This window comes from Xiphophorus maculatus, chromosome 1 (genome assembly GCF_002775205.1).
Source record: "Xiphophorus maculatus strain JP 163 A chromosome 1, X_maculatus-5.0-male, whole genome shotgun sequence".
NCBI lineage: Eukaryota > Metazoa > Chordata > Actinopteri > Cyprinodontiformes > Poeciliidae > Xiphophorus > Xiphophorus maculatus.
In genome coordinates this window covers 6853537-6867830 of record NC_036443.1, presented here as the reverse complement: position 1 = coordinate 6867830, position 14294 = coordinate 6853537, and the positions used below count along the sequence as shown (strand labels likewise).

General features: G+C 36.9%; 1 protein-coding gene across 2 annotated transcripts; it reads left to right on the top strand.

Moving 5' to 3' along the window:
• Positions 1–310: 310 nt before the first annotated feature.
• Positions 311–14103, top strand: LOC102225067 (voltage-gated potassium channel subunit beta-2-like). Of its 2 annotated transcripts, XM_005816291.2 has the most exons (15): positions 311–424; positions 1832–2148; positions 2417–2460; positions 2701–2738; positions 3451–3530; positions 4313–4357; positions 4564–4608; positions 5568–5611; positions 5879–5965; positions 8971–9056; positions 9705–9825; positions 11525–11619; positions 13231–13351; positions 13484–13572; positions 13902–14103. In XM_005816291.2, the coding sequence occupies exons 1-15, from the start codon at positions 374–376 to the stop codon at positions 14001–14003; spliced, it is 1365 nt and encodes a 454-aa protein (XP_005816348.2). In that variant the 5' UTR covers positions 311–373; the 3' UTR covers positions 14004–14103. The 2 variants fall into 2 exon arrangements, with proteins under 2 accessions (XP_005816348.2, XP_023180467.1); XM_023324699.1 differs by lacking the exon at positions 311–424 and having other exon boundaries at positions 2119–2148; positions 2575–2738.
• The last annotated feature ends 191 nt before the right edge of the window (positions 14104–14294 follow it).

Here is a 14294-nt window from a genome sequence, read left to right as displayed (position 1 = left end):
AACAGAACTAACATAAGGACTAAAACTCTTTCTACAAACAGGGTTTCTTTTAATAAATACAGAAGTTTCTAAAACATCACAAGCATAATGCTACATCTGAATATGCGTTTGGTTGTCAGACAGACAGGCTTTTAGTGCAGATGCCAGTTTTAGTGCTAATATATTATTCATATGGAATATTATGTTTTGCTCTGCCATGCAGACAAAGTTGCTCATGGGGCTTTTTGTTGCCATGTGACCAAGAAGGAAGGACTAGAAAGCTCTATAAACTTCCTCTCAAAAATGATTTTGGTGCAGTTCAGAAGCTCGCTGCTCCTCTTGGCGTCAGGCTAAGAGAGAAACACTTTACTGCCCACCATCACCGGTCGACATCATGAGCAGCATCGTTCAGCACCCCTGCGTTGGTCGGACGCCAGCTGCTAGGGTGAGTACATAAGATTGTTTCTGATTTTAAAAACTGAACTAGATGGGGAATAAGAAAACATAATATTGAAATGTATATAATTTCTGTTTTAAATAATACGGCTGGTTTGTTTTGTCTCAACCAAACTAAATTACATATTCAACAGGAAGATTCCCAAATCATTTTCTCTCTAAGGATTTGTGATTATTTTAGTAAGACAATATAAAATGTTTTTAAGACGTTCCAGTTTATCAAATGACATCAAACGAGAGAGAGAGAGAAAAAAATAGGAACTTTTTTCAATTATTTTTAAAATATCTGTACCCCCTAAACTGGGATAAATGATGGCTAAATGTTCAGAACAAATCTCATGAACTGATTTGTATTTGTTAAAAAGGTGTTCAATTCAGTTCAGTTTGTTTGCCTTAATAAGGCATTTTACAAAAAGAGTCCTTTCAATCCAATAGTCAATTTATTCCAATTGATCTTAGTAATCAAATAATAAAGCCAAGTGCAGATTATAATTCAAAGTAGTTCAAAAGAACCCATCAAACTGCATTGAGCTAGACTTTACAGCAATCCCTCATTCTGAGCATGCATGTGGCGACAGTGGAGAGGAAAACCTCCCTCTAAGAGAACGAAATGTAAAACCTGTTCTGTTTTTAAAGAATAGATAGATAGATAGATAGATAGATAGATAGATAGAAGTTTATTTAGCAATTGGAGTCACAAAATGAATTGTTAAAGATTTAAATATATCAAAATAAAATTTTAATATATAAGCAACTCTTCAGAACCTTCTAATTTATCAAACATTTTTGTGCACCGTTAAATTGCCTTTCATTGAATAATATATTCTTTATTTCAGCACAATGCTGACAGATTAATCAACTTCAATCTAACTTTTAATAGAGGAAGTGGTATCTCAGTATTGAAAAAATTCTCCCATACGTCTTCCTTATGGTCATAAATAGAGACGTAAATATGCATCAGACAGTTAAATAAAATCGTGACAATCAAACCTAACCTCCAAATACAAAAAGGTTGAAGACATTGCAATTTACACAATATTGTTAGGGCTTCTATTACATAGAAATTAATAATTTAGCGAAGAAGAAAAAATGTTTTCAGTACGTTGCTACTTCAAGAAGCCTAAATTCAATAAAGTTGTTATAAGGTATTTTTTGCTCTACTGTGGCTTTCACAAGGTATCTTATTGAGAGAATATGCTTCTGGGATAGAAATTTTCTAAATGTGTTGAATTTTTTTAAAATTGTTTTCCATTTAAGCATACAGGGCAATAGGTTGCACGTTTTTCAGAGTACATGGAGAAAACTTCTGACATGCAGAGAAAGAAGATGCACATTACAAACAAACAAGTGAAACTTACTCTGACATCAAGTTATCCGATATATAATTTCTTTCTAGATGCCCAAATCTGTGACTCGTGAAAGCAGTGGGACCTCCAGAAGCAGCAGCATCAGCAGCGACAGCAGTGGTTCTGGAGGGAACATCCGTTCTCTCCTATCCATGAGTGAGAGCGTGCACGCTAATCTGAGCAGCTTCTTTCCAGAGCAAGCACTGGAGAAGGAAAAAACCCGTCAGCGGAGTCATCAGCTAGAAGAGATAAAGCGCCTAAAAGAGGTTCATGCTGCTGCTCAGCTCAAAAACCTAGAAGATTTTCTGAAGATAAACCGAATCTCTCTCAAAGACAGTTTGGCACATACTACGGGGATGATTTACAGGTAAAACACAAAAACAAAAAAAAAACCCAACAGGATATAAATGGATGCAAAACCAAAGATTAGTGAGAACAAAATTTAATGAATAAAACTGGACATTTCAGGTATATAAATAATTTTAGGCTTGAGAATAATAATAATTAAAAAATCTCCATTTCTTATTGTTTGATAAAATGCAATAGTACATTTTCACAAAGGACTAACGCATTGAGATTCTCTGGTATATACTGTATGTATAAACACAATAATTACTTTATTTTTGTGTCAACAGAAATATGGGAAAATCAGGCCTGAGGGTGTCCTGTGTTGGATTAGGTAAGTATAAAATTAAAATAAAAGACAATCTACAATATCAACAACTACAATAATAAAAAAAAAAACTGCAGGCACGTTGGACAGCTCTCTATGGAAGTACATATGTGTCACCAGGTACAGACACAGTGCTAGCACCGGGGCCTGTGGGGCGCTCATGCCGGTTGAAGAGTTAAAGTTGGGATTTCTTTCCATAATCCCCTCTGCACCCATAAAAAGTTAAGTATTCCTGTTTTTGTGCAGGTACATGGGTTACCTTTGGAGGCCAGATCACAGATGAGGTAAGAGAAAATGTAACTACATTATCATGAACAGGTCAGAGGAAGGGCAACTACACCATGTTCCAAATTATTATGCAAATTGGACTAAAGTGTCATAAAGATTAAATTTTTTGTTGTGCTATTAAATTTATAGATGGTATTGTGTGTCAGGGCTCTTTGAATCACTATAATTAATTTCAGAGAGCTGGTTGATTAGTTTGTCTGGTGGCCTCATTTAAAGGAAATCTACCTAAGAAGGATGTTCCACATTATTAAGCAGGCCACAGGTTTCAAGCAATATAGGAAAGAGAAAGGATCTCTGTTGACCTAAATCATCAGATAGTGTATTTAACTAAAACTGAAGCGTTATCATACTGTGAAGAGATTTGCGGCTGATTCAGAACAAAGATGGGTTTGTACATATAAAGACATAATGAGGAAGGTTTCTGTTAGACAAATTCATCGGATTAAGAGAGCAGCTGTTAAAATGCCCTTACAAAGCAGCAAACAGGTATTTGAAGCTGCTGGTGCCTCTGGAACCTCAAGGTGGAGGATCCTCCAGAGGCTTGTGGTGCATGAAGCTACTAATTGGAATACTTGAAAATTATACTGACCATCATTTGCGTTGACCATTTAAGAAAATCTGAGAAAATGTCACTTTCATAATAATTTGGAACATGGTGCAGTATACATCAATTATGTTTGCTTAACATCTACATTGTTTTTGTCCCAGGTGGCAGAGGAAATGACAACTTTGGCATATGAGAGTGGAATCAATCTGTTCGACACATCTGAAGTATATAACTGTGGAAGGTGAGAGTGACCTTAAAGAGGAGTGTCTCTTAGAATTAGTTCTATGGAAGAAATCAAACTTTTTTTTAGATATTTAACACAATTTTTTTTTTCACCCTGTGTAATTATGTATATGATTTTTTAAATGTATTTATTTATTTACTGTAAATTCACCAGCAAAAATTTCACCTGGAAAAAAATTACTTGCAAAAAGCAATCTGGATTGGGCCTAAAAAAAATCTAACTTGACCCTGTCCAACTTATGGGGGAATATTACTGCCATAAGTCGAGAGCACACATCTTCAGTTTAAAAAAAGGATTGAATGTCTTTTGCTCTCAGAACCTTTAATACTTGTGCTTATATTTTCAGACTGAAAGCAGGATTGAATGTCTTTGTTCTCAAACTTGTAATACATATATATATGATTTGTTTTCCATTGTACAAAACATAAAGTAATGCAACTGCAATGCACATATAACAGTAGATAAAAGATCTAGAAACGAGTTATGCACCATGCCATGAAGGATGTGTTGAATTTTCAGACAACTGTTTGAGATTTGCTTCTACATTGTAAACCGATCTCCCATTTGAGAAAAGGGGTCACACTTTAAATACATGTGTTAGAGATTTTGCATTCTTCATGCACTTTGATATGTGATTTCTCCCTCTGCAGATATTTTTGATAGAATTTGGGATTAGTATTTGGGATTAGTAATCCCAAATAATCCACAGACTGTCTGTGTCTGTGCTAAACGCTAAATATCAAAGTATTAACAGCTTTCTTTCTTCTGCCATTTCTCAGGGCAGAAGCCGTGTTGGGAGGCATTATAAAGAAGAAAGGGTGGAGGTAGATTGTTTTTATGATTATTTTAATAGTTGCTTGTAATTTATGCAGTCTAAAATGAGTAAAATATAGTTGCCTTTTAAACTGAAGTCATTTTAAAATATTTTCCTCCAAAACAAGTTTTATTAACTAACTTAAATTAACTAGACATTGTGCATACAAAGCAACATTTCTGTTTCTTTTCTTCCCATGCATGTGTTCAATTGCAGGCGTTCCAGTCTCGTTATCACTACCAAAATCTTTTGGGGAGGAAAGTATGTACATATTGTCTTGTCTTCTATGTCTCTGTATGCAGCGAAAGAAATCTAGAGTCCAACTCGATTTATTATGATCATCCAATTCAATTCAGTTTATCCATGTCAATTTACTAAGTTTTTATAACTTAATTCATTAAGTGTGTTTAACGTGACAAATTTAAGTCACTCTTACTCAAATCCTTTTTTTTCTAATAAATAATTCAAATCTCTTTAACTTAACTCTACAGAAAGTCAACTCAAACGTTTAAGTTGTTCCAAGCTAAAAAACTAAAATATATAATTTACGTTATCACTCACATTTAGCTTAAAATACATCTAGAACTTCAATTATTTTAAACATATGTTTTAATATGTTATTTTGGTTTTTCAAAGATCCTGTACACTGAAAAACTGACATAGTAGAACCAACTTAATTGAATTGCTTCAACTGGGATTCAATTAAGTTGGTTCACCTTAATGTATTAAGTTGGTTTAACTCAATTTATCAAGTTGGGAAATTTACGTCAGTCTTACTCAAATCCTTTAGTTTCTTCAAATAAAGAAGCAAACTAAGTTTTTCTGTGGGTCAGGTGGCCTTTATTTGAGAGAAGTTAGACAGGAAGGAGAAATAATGACAGAGGAAATGCAGCGAAGGTCATCAGGCCAAAATCGAACCGGCGACGGCCGTGCAGAGGACTGAAGTCTCCTTAGTCCTTAGATTAAGCCCAGACCAAGGTCTACAAAGACTGTGATGTTTAGTCTGGAAGGACTTGACTTACCAGGTTTAGTCTTGAACTGAAGCCAATAAAAAAAGGAATTGGGGAATAATTCAACAGAGACTGGGTCTGACTGTGGGCCCACGTCACAGCAAACTCTGCTGATAAAGAATCAGATCTCATCAAAATTGAAATATGTTTGAAAGTAGAAGAAATACTTTTTTCATATCAACAATAAATACATTTCTTTCTGTTTTTTAGTGCAGAAATGGAAAGAGGACTTTCTAGAAAACATATAATTGAAGGTAAGATGTGGAAACAGCTTGACCAAAACCTTGCTTTGGTTTTCTAACATACACATATGAACATACATGTTGTTAGTGATCTGTTGTAATATTTTAATTTTATGAATCTTGTTATTAATTAGCAGAAAATTATTATATTTGACAGAAATAATGACATCAATCTCTGTGTAATTATTCTATGTGTTTCACTCAGTGTTGTAGTTACTGAACTAAATAAACTTTTCAGGAATATTCTAAATGATGGCATTGTGCATCTAAATTTAACAGGTCTGAGAGCATCACTGGACAGACTTCAACTAGAGTACGTGGACGTTGTGTTTGCAAATCGACCAGATCCATACACACCTATAGAAGGTTAGTGTACATGTTTTTGAGATCAAGCGCTTTTTTTCCATTTTGCTTTTTAAAATTATTTTTAAATTGTTTTTCTCAGTCACTTTGTGCAATACTAAAAGCAGAATTACAAATCTCAAATCTTCTTGTTCAATCTTCAGATTGTTGTGTCACCACAGTCCCGTCTATTGTCTACTTTAGTTATGGTACTCTTATCCACCACCTCCACTTTTTTCCTGTGTTAAAATAATGCTTGTATTCTAACTAAAAGTGAGTTTCTGTTTCAAACAAACACTTTTTTTCACTGCACAACCATACTCTACGAGTTGTTGGGTTTTTTCACCCTTTAAAATGAGCCACAACTTCTCCCCTTACTTGTGTTCCTTGGTATTGATGATGCCGTCTGTTCACTCATGTTCTTTATAAAGTACAGTTAACCCTTGTAGATTGTTGATAAAGTTTTCCTTACGAAAGCTTATATGCCATGAAAGCAAATGATCAGATTGCATTACAAGTCTTATAAGCCTGATTAAGTAGAATATCATCATACTCAAACCAAACAAAATTATATTTGTCTGAAAGGTAATTTGTCCTAGACTGCATGAAATGAATGCTTGGAATAGATTATGAAATAATTTCATTCTCAGAATCCCAAACTAATACTTTCATTCTGAACTGAATGATCAGATTAGATCTAGTCACAAAATAATCAATAGTTTATCTGTTAATAATCAGAATATTCTAGTGAGGAATTGACTAAAAAGATCTGGAAAACGGGATATTTGACTACCTAAAGGGATTTATTTAAGTTTGAGAATGAAGCAATTGATTCTCTTTAATTGAAAAAGTAACCTCATTAAATGGTCTCTTGGGCTGCATGGTGGAACCGTTGGTAGCACGTTTAGAGCAAACTGGTACTGGGTTTGAAAACTGGTCACAGGCCTCCAGTCTAGGGCTGTAACGATTCCTCGAGTGATTTGAGTAACTCGTTTATTAAAATTCCTCAAAGAAAATGTATCTGCCTCGAAGCTTCGTTAATTTATGTTTTATTATTTAGTGCACCGTGTTCCGGCCGGGTCGTTATTTGCGTTGCACAGCGCTCTTGCTTCCGCCTGTGAGTTTTTAACGAAAGCTAAGTGTTAGCAACATAACGTCCAACTTTTTATTTTGTTGTAGTTGAAAATAAATTTCATATTATCCTAGTCTCAACAAATGGCGGTACATAGCTGATAGATGAGTTTCTGTGTGTGACGAACGAAGGTGTTAAATCCCATCGCTAACATGAACATAAATGTCTGGCCAAGGTGAGAGTTCATCTATTAAATTAACTAAATGCCATTGCAGGGGGGGGGGCAGTATGGATGAATGAAAAAACAAACAGCTACACAAAAGTGTTTCACTGTAAAGATGGTTTATAGTTTGTTTTGTTGCAACCTGGAGTCTGAAAAAAACTTCAGTGGAGTTTGAAAACAAAATATGTGTATAGGTTTATGTCTGGTTGAACGATGTGTGTGGCCAGTTGATTTATTTTTTTTCTTTTTGGGGGGCATGTTATTGTAATCTGTAGGGGGGCCCAGAAAATCTTTGGGAACCACTGTAGTAGAAGATGAATACACAAAGTAAAAGCTGGAGCATAGACATTTTTTATAAGCATATTTGTGAGCATCTTTATTATTAAATTGAACGTAATTTCAGATTTTTGTATAATTTTTCATCAGGTTATCTTAGAAACTGAACCATTAGCATTACAAGTAAATCTTCTAAACTACAGAAAAGCAATCGTTAGGGAAGTTCAAATATGAAAAATGAGACTGATGTTGATATCCAATAGTAACACAGCTGTTATTTTACATGTACCAATATTTTATCTTATCAATTTTTTATCTAATTACTCGATTAATCGTAAGAATAATCGATAGATTACTTGATTACTAAAATATTTGTTTATAACATATTTACTACAGTCGTCTTCCAAACCTACAATCTATGCTCCACATACTTAGCTAACTAGCCGTCTGCCAGTTAGCTTCCCAGTCTGAACCAATGGAGAAAGGCAAACCTTCGGCAGCCCACCCACCCTTACCACATCCAGCCTGTCAGTCCTTTGCTTGATGTCCGTCAGCATGCTTTAAACGCTGGTTTCCTTTCACATCAGCCTTCTGTCCACCCAACCTACACCTGATTAGCATGTTAGCCTTACAATTCCCACTCAGTGAGACAGTGTTTCCTAAAGTACCCAGATATCTGTTTATCAAACCTCATGTTTTCATCACAAAGCCATTACTAGGTGCCAGTCCTAAATGTACTTACCTTTAAAAAATAAATACATACATTAAACAAAAAATAATAATTTATTGAACAGCTAGAAGTTTGGAAGTAATGCAAGTCTGTGCCCACATTTGCCTCACACTCCCCTCCTCAATCAGGGACTGTGGTTTCTTAATGTCAGTGTTTATGCTGTTGAAGCGAGACAGTCGTGGGAGGAATGACATAACAGAGCTAAAACGGTCAACAGAACCTGTGAATAAAAGTCCTGATGAATGTGGAAAATATTGATTTGTTTTACGTTGTCTTGAACAGAATTTACCTTGACAGGTATTACCTTTATTTTAGAAGGAGTTTTCTCCCTGTCCTCTTAACTAATTAACAATTCAGGGTTTCCCCCAGAAAACTTGCTAAGCCTGGTGGTTGGGGCGCTAGGTCAGTCATTCATTAAGTAGCCTGCTGTGTTTTTGAGTTAAAAAATGTTTAACGTTAACAGAAAATTTTAACATTTCACTTGATAATTATGTATTGACAGATTAATGCCTAAGTATCAACTATAAAGTCTTACAAAATGCAAACATAAAAAAAACTAAAATAAATAAGCAATTCTTAGCCTGGTGGGTGCCCAAGTAAAAGCCTGGTGGCCCACCAGGCTTATAATACACTGGGGGAAACCTTGCAATTGGTTAATGTATTCTGCTTGTGTACATTTCCTATTTGTTGTGGTCCAGTTTGTAACCCCTTTGGTCTTTTTTTGCCAGAGACAGTAAGGGCAATGACCTATGTAATCAACAGGGGGATGGCTCTGTACTGGGGAACATCACGATGGAACTCCATGGAGATTATGGCGAGTTTTATAACAAAATACTAATTAGTTTCTTATCACTAAAAGTAAGCAAGGCTTTTGTCTTGCTGAGTTGGAGTTGGTGGTGAGACCCAAGAGTGAATTTGTCATCAGAAAAGAGAACATGGACAATTCCATGTTGTCCATGGAATTGGACAACATGGACTCGGTGTTGTCCAATTGATATTTAATGCCTAAATATCGACTATAAAGTCTTACAAAATGCAAACATAAAAGATCAACTGAGAGAGATCTCGGTTGATCTCTCACTGAGAGTTTGATCTCTCAGTGAGAGATCAAACTCAAACTCTGTCTCTTGTCTTCACATTGCTTATTTTTTTCTCCTGCCACAGAGTTAAAACCCCTTAACTGTCAAAAAAAGTCTAGACTTCATTTCATCTTCTCCAGGTCAGAACATAAGCTGCTCAGGCTGATTAAATCTAAACTTGATCATTCTACAAAGAACATATCTAATAAAAATAACTGAGAGGAAAAGGGATTCTCATTTTCCATCCATCCATCCATCCATCCATCCATCCATCCATCCATCCGTGCATCCACCCAGACGTCCATGTCTGCATAATGAATTTTTGGCTCAAGCAAAACGTGAATAGCTAAAGAATGGCTTTTTTTCCCTGGGTCTGTCTGCAGGAGGCGTATTCTGTAGCACGACAGTTCAACCAGATCCCACCCATTTGTGAACAGGCAGAATACCACATGTTCCAAAGGGAAAAGGTGGAAGTGCAGCTCCCACAGCTTTACCACAAAATAGGTAAGCACCTTCCAAAGTATTTGGGAAAGATCCAGAACACAATGAAAAGCCTATGTTTTATTAAAATCTTTTATTACATAGCATTTTGTAATGAATTGAATTGACATTTCCACGTGTTCCTTCCTTGTTAAAATGCTGCAGTGGGAATCTTACTCACTTCCATCATGATTGCGTGAGTTTGAGGACAGATCAAAATGCAGACAGGAAATGGGAGCATGTATCATGTTGAAAGTTTAATGAAAAAAAAAAAAAAAAACTTGTAAAAAAATCACAGGGAGCCAGAGCAGAACAAAGACCAAGAAGTTAGCGTCTGCCTAAGCCAAAGTCAACTAATTCTACTTGTAAAATTATTTCTTTCATTTTTACCTGTAAAAGTTAATGCTAAAACTAGCTAGACATGATCGGTATTGTGTTAGTAGTTGGTGGTACGAAAAAAATTGTGAAATTTTTTACGGTTCCAAAATTATGGGCAGTTGAATTTTGCAGCTAGGTACGTAGCAATGTTTAATTAGCTATTATGTCGTAATTTGGCAAAAAAAATCAAAAACTCGCCGCACTAACTTCTTTTGTTTCTTCCTTAGCATATATTGCACTTGGTTTGATTGGGCTCAGAGTCGATCTTGGGGAGGAGAAGATCGGTTTTGGCTAATGCAATGTTTGTGGCTCTCTGCAGCCTTCCGACTGAGAGTCCATCGCATAACTCAGCGAGTTGTTCCACTGTATTTACTCATGTTGGCAGTGAAACCTAATTCAAAATGAATTGGTCGATTCCGCAAGAAAATGAAGTGAAACTCTTGCCTCAACCCAGAATCGAACCTGCAGCTTTCCAACTTAGAGTCAATCACTTTACTCACTGAGCTACATCTTTCGATGCATTCACATACACAGTCAAACAGAAAGAGGGGATTCGCTGGCTTTTGATTTAGCAATGAGAGCACAGGACTGCATTACTTTAGGATAAATTATAAAAAAATCTTCATTGTGAATGTGTGGTGGTCAGCCACAATAAAGTACATGTGGATTGAGCCATTTAAAGTTGATAGAAGTTGATATATATATACACACAAATGAAGCACCCTGACTGGGATGCTGACTGTTGCTGGCCCAGATAAGGTGGGTTTGGCGCCATCATGTGGCCAATTGGGATGACTACACGATGTGGTGAGCTCACACTCCTATATACCCCCGGCTTATAATTGTTTTTCACATATAGAAATATTGAAAACGTCCCTAAAATGTAGTTCATACCAGTTGGTGGCTGTTTTTTGCAAACTGCCAGTAAAAATCAAGAAGAAAAAGGAAAAAGGGAAGAAGAAGAAGAAACAGGTTGCAGGTGTGAGGGGAGAGAGCAAAAGGCAGGTCAGTACAGATAGAGAGAGAGTGGCACAGGGGTTGAGGGAGAGTACACAGGGGACCAAGAAATAAATAAACACTAAAGAATAACTAGACCTAAGAAATATAATAAAACTAAAGTAACTAAGAATAACTAGACACAAGAAATAAATGTAGCTAGAATCGCTAAGGAAGGACTGAACTAAAGTAAAACTGAAACAATCCGATCTATTAAAAAAGAAACTGAGGAACACAGAAAAGACAAACTTCAACTCAGTTAAACTCTGCATTATTAAGGGTAAATAGTAAACTCCATTCTGTTACTGAGCATTATTTTATATTGAATTTATTTATCTGGGAATTGCAGGCATTGGAGCTGTGACCTGGTCTCCATTGGCATGTGGGATAATCTCGGGAAAATATCGGAGTGGAATACCATCTTCTGCACGAGCGTCACTTAAGGTAACAAATAATTCTTCTGCTACAGCTTTTGTTTGCTAACCTTTTGTCTCAACCGTTAGCTTGTACACAAAAACAACTTCTGACGGAGAAAAGTTACACAAATGGGTTAAAACAAAAATATTCAAACTTTTTTCTGTGCCTAATTTTAACTGTTGCAGGTTTATTGGGCCGGTGCCATCTTTAGCAATTAGTGTGTCAGATAAACCTTGATGAGATCATCAGTCTAAATAGGCATTTATGTAGACAGTCACCGGCCACTTTATTAGGTACACCTTGCTAATACTGGGTTGGACTCCCTTTTGCCTTCAGAACTGCCCTAATTCTCCGTGGTATACACTCACTGGCCACTTTATTAGGTACACCTGTCCAACTCCTCATTAACATAAATGTCGAATCAGCCAATCACATGGCAGCAACTCAATCCATTTAAGCATGTAGACGTGGCCAAGACGCTCTGCTGCAGTTCAAACCGAGCATCAACTTGAGGAAGAAAGGTGATTTAAGTGACTTTGAATGTGGCATGTTTGTTGGTGCCAGACGGGCTGGTCTGAGTATTTCAGAAAATTCCAGATCTACTGGGATTTTCACACACAACCATCTTACAGAGAATGGTTCGAAAAAGAGAAAATATCCAGTGAGCAGCAGTTCTGTGGGCACAAATGCCTGTTGATGCCAGAGGTCAGAGGACAATAGCCAGACTGGTTTGATCTGATAGAACGATAACAGTAACTCAAATAACCACTCATTACAACCGAGGTATGCAGAGGAGCATCTCTGAAACCACAACATGTCAAACCTTGAGGCGGATGGGCTACAGCAGCAGAAGACCACAGCAGGTGCCAGTCCTGTAAGCTAAGAACAGGAAACTGAGGCTAAAATTCACACAGGTCTCACCAAAACTGGACAATAGAAGATTGGAAAAACTTTGCCTGGTCTGATGAGTCTCGACTTCTTCTGCAACATTCAGATTTTAGGGTCAGAATTTGGCGTCAACAACATGAAAGCATTTATTCATCCTGCTTTGTATCAACGGTTCAGGCTGCTGGTGGTGAAATGGTGTGGGGGATATTTTGGGCTCATTAGTACCAACTGAGCATCGTGTCAACGCCACAGCCTACTGAGTATTGTTGCTGACCAGGTCCATCCCTTTATGACCACACTGTACCCATCTTCTGATGGCTGCTTCCAGCAGGATGACGTGCCATGTCTTTCATAAAGTGCAAATCATCTCAGATTCGTTACTTGAACACGACAATGAGTTCACTGAACTTGACTGGTCTCCACCTGATCTCAGTCCAGTAGAACATCTTTGAGATGTGGAGGAACGGGAGATTTCCATCATGAATGTGAAGCCGACAAATCTGCAGCAACTGTGTGATGCTATCATGTCAATATGGACCAGACTCTCTGAGGAATGTTTCCAGGAACTTGTTGAATCTATGCCACGAAGCACTAAGGCAGAAGGGAGTCCAAACCGGTACTAGCAAGATGTACCTAATAAAGTGGCTGGTGAGTGAACATGTCTATCACACTGTGTCTGAATATGAACAGTTTTGTTTATTTTCCATAGTTAAAATCTGATCTGTGATATGTGTGTGCAATCTCCCACAGGGATATGAATGGATGAAAGACAAGATAATGAGTGAGGAGGGTCACCGGGAGCAGCGTAAACTGCAGGAACTAGAAACCGTCGCACAGCGACTACAGTGTACCTTGCCACAACTTGCTATTGGTAAACTATACGGGGTTTTCCTGTGACTGTCATTTTTTTTCTATCACATTATTTTGCCCATTCTGTTTTAACAGTTCCATTGCTGGTAAGGACTGAGCTCAGATTGAATCCATATGTCCTTCATTTTTACAGCGTGGTGCCTGAGAAATGACAAGGTGAACTCTGTGCTGCTGGGGGCTTCCAGACCCGCTCAGCTGCTGGAGAACATCAGAGCCTTACAGGTCAGAGGTCACACAGGAAGCTAATGTAATTAGCTCAAATATGCAACCAAGCAAAACAAAACAAAACCAATAGAGTGAATCTTTTTGATACTTTAATGCTCAGGTGTCTGTGGGGTTTTCCGCTCTTATTTCTGGTGATTTTACATATTCACAGTAACACTGCAAATACAAAAAAAGGTCTGATTTAAATAAATAAGAAGACACATTAAAGTTTGACTTTAAATTGGCAAGAGTTTTTATCATTTGTGATAGCACACTAAGTGGAACTTTAAGTAAAACTTTTTGTTTTACTTTAAAGGATAATCTTATTTTCTCCTTTATTTTTGCAGGTTCTTCCAAAGATAACAACGTCCATTGCATCTGAGATTGATTGCATCTTGAAAAACAAGCCCCACTGTAAAAACGGTTTCAGATTTTCAAAGGAGCACTGATAGGCTGCTGCAGACCCAGGGCATGGCAGGATTTTGATCCGGTGTAATTCATGCACACGTCACTGTTTTTAAAAGAAAACAAGCGACTGAAAACAAATAAAGACATTTAGACAACACTACGTCTTGAATATATTGTGATAAATTATCTGCTCCCACCAATACTGAGAGAAATGTTCAAAAGACCAGAGTTTGACACAAGCTGGTGAAAAAAGAAACCCAAAAAAAAAGAAATATGGACTGACTCTTGACCAGAGACGGATTGTTTCTCCGGTGTTGTAATGGGTCCAAACG